The sequence below is a fragment of the Physella acuta genome, unplaced genomic scaffold (assembly GCF_028476545.2).
Source record: "Physella acuta isolate Inbredline_101_S28 unplaced genomic scaffold, ASM2847654v3 ptg000142l, whole genome shotgun sequence".
Taxonomy (NCBI): Eukaryota; Metazoa; Mollusca; class Gastropoda; family Physidae; genus Physella; species Physella acuta.
This window is the reverse complement of record NW_026731661.1, coordinates 2,818,370-2,829,472: the sequence shown is the minus strand read 5'-3', so window position 1 is coordinate 2,829,472 and position 11,103 is coordinate 2,818,370. Positions and strand designations below refer to the sequence as shown.

General features: G+C 32.0%; 1 protein-coding gene across 1 annotated transcript; it reads right to left on the bottom strand.

Annotated features, from left to right (window-relative positions):
- Positions 1 to 1,661: 1,661 nt before the first annotated feature.
- LOC131935325 (prefoldin subunit 4-like) lies at positions 1,662 to 10,434 on the bottom strand. The gene is made up of 4 exons (XM_059291705.1): positions 10,413 to 10,434; positions 9,702 to 10,078; positions 9,373 to 9,499; positions 1,662 to 1,702 (listed from the first exon to the last, which is right to left on the bottom strand). Exons 1-4 carry the CDS (start codon positions 10,432 to 10,434, stop codon positions 1,662 to 1,664), a joined length of 567 nt encoding a protein of 188 aa, XP_059147688.1.
- Positions 10,435 to 11,103: the final 669 nt, after the last annotated feature.

Sequence of the window (11,103 nt, the reverse complement as noted above, 5' to 3'; positions counted from 1 at the left end):
GATCACTATATTCAATTGCATATCAAAACATATGATCATAAGTATCATTGATTCGGTCAACTTCTTATCTCCAACGTTGGGGACTATTGATATTTTTTGTCGTTGTAGGAGAGAACAGGTTTAAACGATAATGTTTGCAGTCGGATGGAAGTTTCGCTTTATTTTTTTATTATCTTAGTGGTCGTTACCTTAGTTTTATACTTGTAATGAACCAATCATAGACGTGTGTCGAACTTGCCAGCAGGTGTAAAATTGTGGAGGTGGTCGCCCTGTCCAAGACAGCAAGGGATCTGGGCTCACCTGAGAGCTACAGACCGTTCTCCCTCTGCTCTAACATCAGCAAGCTCTTGGAAAGGCTGGTCAATGCCCGCTTGTTTTGGTTTTTGTCAAATAACAGACTGATAGACTCGTGTCAAGCGGGCTTTTGGTGGGGACGGCAGCCAGTGGACTCCGTTCTTCAGTTGATTAAGGAAATCACTGGCTGTTTCCACTCAAAGGTCAGCACCTATGTGCTGTCCGTCGATCTGAAACAGGCCTACTATAAGGTATGGAGATCCAAATTGATATTAAAACTCCGTCAAAACATGTACCGGTGACCAACAGACTTTCTGTGTTAGGGAGAGTTAAGGAGACTTTTATAGTGCTGATAACCCCATCCATTCCTATGTATTAGTATTAGTATATATCATTAGTTTTTATTATCTTTGCATCAGAAAATATCATCGACATGCGCATTTGAGAGCTAGAAAAGATGTCTTGTAATATTTTATTGTTTGGTATTAATGACATCGATGTTTGACATTTGGTATATAATGTTATATTGTTTGGTATGATTTATGTGTGCCTATGTAATGTACTATGTGTGATGGCCTTATACAGACAGTCTGACAGACTGTTTTGTTTTATTTACTATTCGTTTAATATGGATTAGTTTAGAGGTAATTTTATATTGTTGGTTTTCTTGTCCGCTATTCTACTCTTATTTAATGTTGGATTTCGGATGGATTTTAATTTGCCCACAATGTCACATTATCTGGTACCTCTTATCAGTGGCGTAGCGAGGTCGGGTGTCAACCGGTGCGACACTTAATGGTGTCACCCCCCCCCCCCCCACCCAATATGCGTAGCGACCCTTCCCGGGGACAAACTTTCAAATGTTCGATTAGCACCCCTCCATCAAACTTTCGATTTGCAACCCCCCCCCCCCTCAAGTTTTCGATTTGCACCCCCCTCCCTCAAACTTTCGATTTGCACTCCCCCCCTCAAATTTTTCTCTATATATTTTGCTATTTTTTTCCTTGGTGTCAACCCCCTAAATGGTGTCACCCGGTGCGGTCTGCATCCCCCCACCACGCCCCCCCCTCGCTACGCCCTTGCCTCTTATTATTTAGTAATTCTCGCTTTTTTTTTCTTCCACTCTCCGTGATATCTACGGTCTGGCTTAAATGTTCTAATTTTTGCTGATATATTTTTACGGCCAATAACGAACGTTTCAGTCTTACACTTAAATGTGTTGATGTATTGATGTATATGCAGCTCCTGAAGCTAAACCTACATCTGCTAACTTTTCTACCACTTGAATACAAAATAACAATATCTGGTCATTTCTTTTAGTCTTCCCTGATCTCATGACTAACCTCCAGTATTAAATCTACAATATGTTATTCTTTAGTTGTATGACCAAATACTGTCCACTGGTACTCTAGAAGGACAATCAGAGCATACATAAGTTGCAGTAACTAGTTTACTTAAGTTTATTTTTTATATAAGACCTAAAAAGTCAAACATAAGTGCATAGGCACAATACCATATGCAAATAATGTACGCAAATTGTTTACATTAATCCAAACAAAAATCATTTTTGTATTAAGTGATGTCACGTTTTTACTCATGATAATGTTTGCCTTACTGATAAGTTTTCCAAAATTTATATCAATGGAAAAACACAATCCGCACGTAACATTATATAGAGATCAGGCTTAAAGTATATGACAAAATATATAACATATTTAAATGGTTCTTTGGATTTTAAATACAAAAGAGATTTAGTTAAATTTGTATAAAAAAAAACTTAACTCTTTTAAGACATTTACGAATTTATAAATTGTTGTTAGAAAATTGTTATAAAATATAATAGTTGTAAATTGTTCTTGTAATGCTTTGGTAGAGTTTAATAAACAAAGGATGGGAAAGTTGTTTCCCTTATTAAATGTAAATTAATTTAAGTCCCCTTTATTTATAGCATCGAGGCAATATAATTCTAATAGGCCTATACGTCTTTCTTGGTGAACTTAGCACAGAGACATAATTCTGATCAATGTTATTTTATTTATTAAGTGTGTAGAGTGTACAGAATAATTACGGCGAACAATTGCAACATTATTATTCATGTTTGTTTTGATTTATTTTCCTATTCTTTTAATATGAAGTAATTTAGAGGAATCATATTGTTTGATTTATTGTCCGACATTCTTCTTTTATCAAATGGATTTAAAATGTTTTCGGATGAAGTTAAATGTTCCCATTATGTCACATGTTTGGTCAGTATTAACATTAAATATGATTGTTGTTTTTTTTTTCTTTCACTTTTTATGATTTTTTGTCGTTACAACAAAATGTATGGTGTGGGTCAGATGTAACATTTCCTCCATCGCTTCTGAGTGAATCTGATATATTTTTACAGCCAATATCGCACTTTTTTAGTCTTATACTTTAATTAATTGTAGTATAAGCATCTCTTATATAGTGACATTTGCTCACTTTTCTGACACTTGAAACAGACTAACAATATCTTGTATTTTCTTTTAGACTTCCTTGGTCTAGCCGTTACTATGACAATGATTTGATTTCTAATGAAAACTAATGAAAACACTAATGAATTTCTTATTTAGACTAAAACGCTAACTAGGAATAAAACAGCATTTCAATCAAATGATCGGAATGCTTGACTCAATCGACAAAGTATAAATTACGACAGCCACTTTATGTTTTCATTTGAACTAAATTACCCCGTGTGGTAGGAAACACAACACGTCAAATGACGCTCCATTAAAACTAAAAGACAATATTCAAGTAGATTATGTTACAACACCAAACAACACATCTAATAATTAATATAATTATTCTCACTACACAATCAAAATTTATAAGATAACGTGTGGTGAAACATAAACCACATATATCAATACAATTTTTCAAGAAAATGAATTATACCATCACTAATCCAAGGCTTGTCTTAAGTGATATCTACTAGGCGAAATGTCTGTTCAAGAATTTCTCAAATTTAGGAAAATATCCATTTGAGCATTTCTCATACTAGGCGAACTGTCTGCTTGAGCATTTCTCACATTTAGAAAAACGTACACCGAACATACGCCACTCGGGCAAATGTCTATCCGGTAATTATCGTAGACATTCACATTATGTTTAAAAGCATTCTCACCGTCATGATAGTACTTTGTTTTACTTGTATTTGTTTTACGATTAAATCCAAATAATTTGATGAATATGGTTCACATTTAGCAATATGTATTTTGTTTCGCTTCAGTTCTATAAGGCGATGTATAGCACTGTTTCCTTGAGCTGCGGGTGTTGTTAAGCAACTTAAACAAAACCTGCATCTGTTTTTAACACTTGTTTGACTTTCTTATTTCAACCTGAGGCGGAACAAGACAAAAGCCAATACTTCTTTTTTTTTTCTTGTATTCGTCTTTTCACCAATGGTTAAGGTTCTCACGTGGAACGATGGAACATATATTTGATTTGATACAGGCGTGGATACATGTTTTTAGCAGATAACAACAACTTTATCAAACTTTTGTTGTTTTTTATTTTATATTCTATACATTCGCATTTGAGATACGAGTAACCGGATTCGCGAGTGGCACAGTTCGTGGAAAAGAAACACCGGGAAACAGTATTCTTAAAATTCTTTTACTAATATACTATTTAAATGCAACTTTGTATATCAATAAATAAAAGCGTAAGAATCTTATAAATATCTAGACATCGATTTCATTTGCAAACACATGATAAGACCGTCCACTTTTAGCATTCTTTGAGTACCGAACATCAATGTTTGCGTACATAGTTATTTTTAGACATGTGACTATACACTTCCAACCTTTTGAAAAAACAATACAGCTACAACACGTTCGTTGATGTTTATTTTGCAAAAAAAAAATATTATTGATTGCAGTTGAATTTATTCATGTAAAGAACATTTTTCCCCGCCTCAGACATGTAATTTACAGCGACAGTTTGCCTTGCACGTTCGCTTAAGTATTACAGTTTTCATCATCGGCGTGTGAGGACTGATACAGATTTACAATAGTAATATTTCTTTCTTACTTGTAGACTACTTTCATTCATTTAAGATGGTTTACTTATACATAGATCTAATACACACCGAAAAAATAAAAAAAAAAATAAAAAAAAACAACCTGAAAATGCAAATGTGTAATTAAATGATGATTCAAGGGATTTTTTTTCCTCGGCGTGGTGGGTGAGGGGGGGGGGGGACGGGGTGGAGTTTGGGTATTTAAATAGAGCTGAAATAAATTTGTGATTACAGAGAATTAAAATGATACACATTTTAAACAATCGGAAAAGTTATGTTATTACAACGAGACACATCAAATCAAACATTCTTCCCTTTCAAGCATCTATATCTATATCTATACAGTCCTCAAACAGTTTTTTTTTAATTCAATTGTTTTAAACATTTAAATCAGCAATAATAATTTGTTTGATAGTTTTACACAGCATCAAAGACATCGTCAATTGCCTATATAATAATCAAAGGGAGAAAATAAATTTGCAAATAAGAATAATTCAGACCGTTGTGGCACATAGGCAACAATTATCGAAGATCAGTCACAAGGTATATAACAAGATATAAAACATCATTAAATGGTTTTCACAATTGTAAATACAAAAGCAATTTTGTTATATTGTGATATCAAAACAAATCTATCAAATGCTATATACGAACGGTTTATTTGGTATACGAACAAGAATATAATAGTTTGATAGATGGTTACTATTTTTGTACTACTAACGCAAAGGTTAATCAACAAAAGAATGTTTAAGTTGTTTCCCTTATAAAATATATTTATCACATCGCAGTAACAGCATTCTCATTTCCGTCATAACTTAATCGGTGAGCTTAGCACAGAGACATGACAATGTGTCTTATCAATTTTATTTTATGTAATTATTGTGTATAGAATAATTACGGCAAACAATTGTAAAAGCATTATTCGTTTGTATTGTTTTATTATCCTATTCTTTTAATAATGAATATTTTAGGCCCTAAACTTTAGGGGTAATGTTATATCGTTTGTTTTGCTGTCAGCCATTATTCACTTATTTAATGTGGGATTTAAAATCTTTTTGGGCGGATTTAAATTTCCAATATATCGTTCTATAGACAAACCCGACAACTTTTGTATAGAAATTTATCAGATGATTGTTAGGACTGTAGGGTGTACTCATGTCTGTGCTGCTCGATCTATGTGTAGTTTAATCTTGGTTTACATTGACCCTGGTGTAGACAAAGATTTTTGGGAATATTAACATTGATATTATAAACAGATATTCAAACAATAGAAAAACAGGAATATACTTTAAAAAAATAGAATTTATGCAAATGTACAAATATTTGATTCTTTATCGAGCTAATATTTTCCAACTTGAATACGAGACAAATAATGAAAGTATAAAGCTTAAACAGTACTCCTACGGTTTAGAACTTCCCATGTGTATTAAACAGAGAACAACGAATCACCTGTAATATTTTACAAAAAAAAATTGTATAGAGTGGTATTGAAAGATTGGGTAGATGTTCTCTCTAGTCTATATATTGTAGTTCATCTACTTTTGTCTTTAGTTGTTGAACAGAGTAATGTTTATTTCAGGCATCTCCAAAGGGAGGGGGGGGGGGGGGGGCGGGGTTGGAGGGGCGTCAACCACCGCCCCCCACCCCATAAAATGATATAAAATTTATACATAAAGTTTATACTTTTAACACATTCCGCCCCCCCCCCTCTCTTTATCCATCCCCCATCGGAGAAAACATAGAAAATGTTATGCACAGTTTGACATAGACACAGTATTTTCAATTTGCCTTAAGTAAACTTAGGCCCAAGAAAATATGTGATATTGCTTAAAATCATCGACCAAATGTTTTTAAATAAAGATCTTTATGAATTTTTTTCATTTGCATTTAGTTCGTTAAAGAAAAAAAAATATCACAAACATCATTTGATAGTTCTCGTTTATTGTTTTCTTTGTCTTCCACTCTTCATAATTTCCGTCGTTACAAAAACAGCATTGGTCTGGGTTAGATATAACATTTTCTCCATCTCTTTTGATTGTTGCTGATACATGTTTACTGCCAAATAAAAAAAAAACTGTTACGTTTTACATGTGCAAGTTATGATAAATAGCCAGCTCTTAAAGCTAAAGCTACAATACTTTTGAATTCTGATACCAGAAAATAAAATAACAAGATCGTGTCTATTGTTTTAGACTTCCTTGATCTCATGACTAACCTCCAGTATTAAATCTACTGTCTGTTCCTCTTCAGTTGTATGACCCAATACTGTAGACTGGTCAGAGGCGTAGCGACTGGGTGGGGGGAGGTACATATGTCCCCGGGAGCCGACCCTAGGGGCGCCAAAATAAGCTCATTTTAGCTGCTATTTTGAATTATAATTATTAAAAATATAATGGGGGGGTGGCGTCAAATTGAAAGTTTATCTCGGGGCGCGGGAGGGGTCGCTACGCCGCTGAAACTAGTACTCTAGAATCACAATCAAAGCATACATCAACTCGTAGCAATCTTTCTCATTATCATTCATTAGATAAACTCTGTGATAAAACTGTGGAGGTTCCATCAACTGCCTTACCGTGATTTAATCATTCTATATATCGACTCTGGGATCTTCACGATTATACAGTTTACAACCAGTGCATTTCTTTCATGGATAAAGTAGATCAGTGATAGCAAATTTGTTTTGTTGCTTTACAACAACTGACTGTAATATCCCAGTTAAAAACGGAGCTTTTCAATGGAATGTTTATTTATAGTTGAGATAAGACAAAGTAATTATAATTTGTTTTAAGTCAATTTAGGCAAAATATATTATTTGCCATTCCAATAGATTACAAGCATTATGTTTCTAATTAATGCTCAGTGTTTGAATGCTCACATACTTTTCAAAATATATGTTATGTTTTTTTTTAAATCCCGTTCTACCTAGGGTATTTATAACAACTTTAGAACAAAACCCAAAGTTTGATCGAAAACATTGTTTATATACAAAGTCAGTTGTAAATTGATCACATTTTTATGATACTATTTTTCTTTGTACAGTTACAATATTTTACTCTCACGTGATATCAATAGTTTAATAATCTACATTTTCACCTAGTATAATGTCATTGAACTATCTAGTCGTAGAATTGTTTATTAGAGTATAGACTTTTTTTTTACACACAGTGGTGCCCCAATATAAGAGAGTGTTGTGATACGAGCTGTTGAGCAAGCTAAAATGTGATTTGATATACGAGTAACATTTGAGATACGAGTAACCCTATTAGAGAGTGTAACTGTTCGTGGAATAGAAACACCACGAAAAAGTTGCAGCAGCTCGTGAATAGGAGCTTTTTTATAACACTTACCTAACTGATCTACGAAACATTATTTCTCATTATTTTACTATATTATTACGTATACGCTACTCTTGTTTTATATAACAATAAATAAAAGCGTAAGACAGTAATAAAACAAATTAAAAGCGTACTCATTTGACAACACATGATAAAGACCATCCACTTTTAGCATTCTTTGATTATCGGCGTATTTATATGTAAGCATATTATACTATTTAGTACGAAGCGTAAACAATAATTTGTATGCTTAGTTATTCTTAAGACATGTGCTTTTCAACTTCACACATTTAAAAACAATAATACTGCTACAGTCCGTTCGTGGATTATTATTTACCAAAAACTAATTACTATTGCTTACTGATGCGTTTAGTTATGTATAAAGAAATGGTGGACTTTCATAAAAATATAAATACATCTTATTACTAAAGTGAAACATATTGTAACGATGATCGCAGATTAGTCGCAACGTATATAACAAGATATTTAACATCTTTAAATGAATCCTACGATTTTAAATGCAAAAGTAATTTAGTTGTATTTTTATATTGTAACTAATCTATTAAATGACATACGAACGTATTAGATATTATTCGAAAATTAATATATTATTTTAATGGATGTATACTATGTTTGTACTGCATAGGTAAAAATTAATCACCAAATGAATGTGTAGGTTGTTTCCCTTATAAAATGTTAAAAGCAATTAAGTTTCCTTCATATATCACATCGCAGTTATAGTGTTCTCATTTACGTCTTACCATAATCGATTAGCTTAGCACATATACATGACAGTTTGTCTAAACAATTTTATTTATACATGTGTATATAATAATTAAGGCAAACAATTGCAACATCATTATTCATGTTTGTTTTGTTTTATTTTCCTATTCATTTAATATGGAATAGTTTAGGGGTATTGTTATATCTTTGTCCCGCCAAACTACAATGTCTTAGCTAAGCTGAGCTTTTCGTGAAATAAATCTTTTAACTCGATGTCAGTGTATTTTTTAAAATAAATCTTTTATTCATATATGTCCATATAGTTGATCTAAAAATAGTCGTCGCTACTAGTCTGTTTTCGTCTTCTGTTATGTGTCTAGTCGTGTTAGTTAAGTGTAATTGCATTATTTATTAAGGCTATTTGATTGGTGGTTTTTAATATTTCGCAAGTGTTTCAATTGCTTTCTGTTCTAAGGTACAATGGAAATAAATGTGTTTCTCAGTTTCTTGTGTATTCTGTTTACATGTTTCACATGTACTTTTAACATTAAAATTTGATTTGACTTTTTGTTTCCCAAAAATACATTTTATTTCGCCTATAAATGTATAAGTAAACCATCTTAAATGAATGACATTAGGCTACAAGTAAGAAAGAAGTATTACTATTGTAAACCTGTATCAATTCTCACAAGTCGATGATGAAAACTGTAATACTAACGCAAATAAAGACAAACTGACGCAGTTAATTCAAAATATTTTTGTTTCACCTCCATTAAAATTTTATTTGAAAAGAAAAGAAATATATGTTTTGTTTCAATATTTGTTTTGTTATCTTGGAATATAACTTATAACATGCATGCAATCTGACAAATGTATTTATCCAACATTGAGAAAAGTATGGAGGTCTGGTGTGGCTAGAGGATGACTTGATATATCTAGTCTTTGTTCGGTAGCTTAAATAGCTGAATTGGAGACTGAGGGTTGACTGCCCAGATGAAGATTTGGCACTATAGTTTTGTGAGTGTGGGCACGGCAGGATAATGTTGGATTTGTCCAAGTAGGTGCAGATGGTGATTATGGTGATGATGATCATTTCTTGACCCTAACCCAAGGGATAATTGAAAAATGTATACTATAAGAAATTGTAGCTAATCTTGCCATTTGTGCTGGTTTCTAAATTTAGATTCCTAACTTTGCTTTCGTTTTAATCATATTTTTTTTTTCACACACTCAGTTTTAATGATAATTTTATAAAAGTTTGTTTACAAAATGATAACATTATAATAAATTAAATTTTTTAATACTAATTTAACTCTCATGTCTAGGTTGATGTTTGTGCCAAATTTAGCATAAAGTGCTGTCTTTAGGTCATTCAGTGTTTCCTTGTGGTTTTCAGCCTTCTGTTTCAGAGCCGCGATCTCTTCTAAGCACAGTTCCTTGGCTTTTTCTAGGGCAGACTGAGCATCTTCAGCATTCATTTCTACCAAAACTTCCCCAATCTGATATGGAATAACCTGAGCATCCCCCTCAGCCAGCATTAACTCTTCCTCAGCAACTTTTAAATTCTCTAGCTCTTTCTCTTTGGCTGCTAACTCTTCTTTAAATTCCATAAGACGGGCATTGGTTCGTGCAAACATGTTGATCTTTTGCTGGTCTTCATAGGTAACCTGAGCATCACTGTCTAAGTTTTAATCATAATTATAAGTAAAATAATTTAGCTGCAGAAAAAAGCGCGGTTAAACAATATTTACCGATCAGGCACAAAGTGTATAACAAATCATATACCATCTTTAAATGGTTCTTATGCTTTTAAATACAAAAGAAATTTAATTAAGTTTTATATTAAAACGTATCTCTTAAATCAGTTATACAAAATTAAAAGTTGTTATTAGAAGAGTAATATATTAATTTAATATATGTATACCATATTGAAACTGTTTAGGTACACGTTAATCAACAAAATAATTGGTAAGTTGCTTCCCTTATCAAATGTAAATTAAAATAAGTCCTGTTACTTTGAGCTGCGGGTGTTGTCATTTAAATTGAAGTAAATAACATGTAACTGTTTTTACACTTATATATATATATATGTTATATTAGTTCTGTGTTTATAGTAACGTTTGTATTTGTTTTAAAATCAAATTCAAATAATGTGATGACTTTGGTTAACATTTGGCAAAATGTATTTTAGTTTCCCATCAGTTCTCTGTAGCGGTGGATAGCACTGTCACCTTGAAATGCGGGTGTTGTCATTAAAATTAAAGTAAATAACATGTAACTGTTTTTACACTTATATATATATATATATATATGTTATATTAGTATGCTTTGACTCTGATCGAGAATCGCAATATATAGTGCTTTTATTTTTATTAATTCGATGTCTTTAACCTATTAGGGATGAATGTAAAATGTTATATTTTGCATTTTATCTTTCCAAAAACATAAACTTATTTTGCACTAAAATTAAAAATTGAAAATTTTAAATTGTACTATACAATACACAAAATAATCATGTTTAACCCTGAAAGTGCCACATTTAAATAATTTCTATTTTATGGCAGTCGAATAGAAAAAATATGAGAACATAGTGTTATCATCAGACAAGCATGTATTATTTTTTGATGAACTTAATGATAACAATGTTATTAACATTAATTAACTGTTATATATACATATGATATGCATTTTAAAAAAATCTAACGT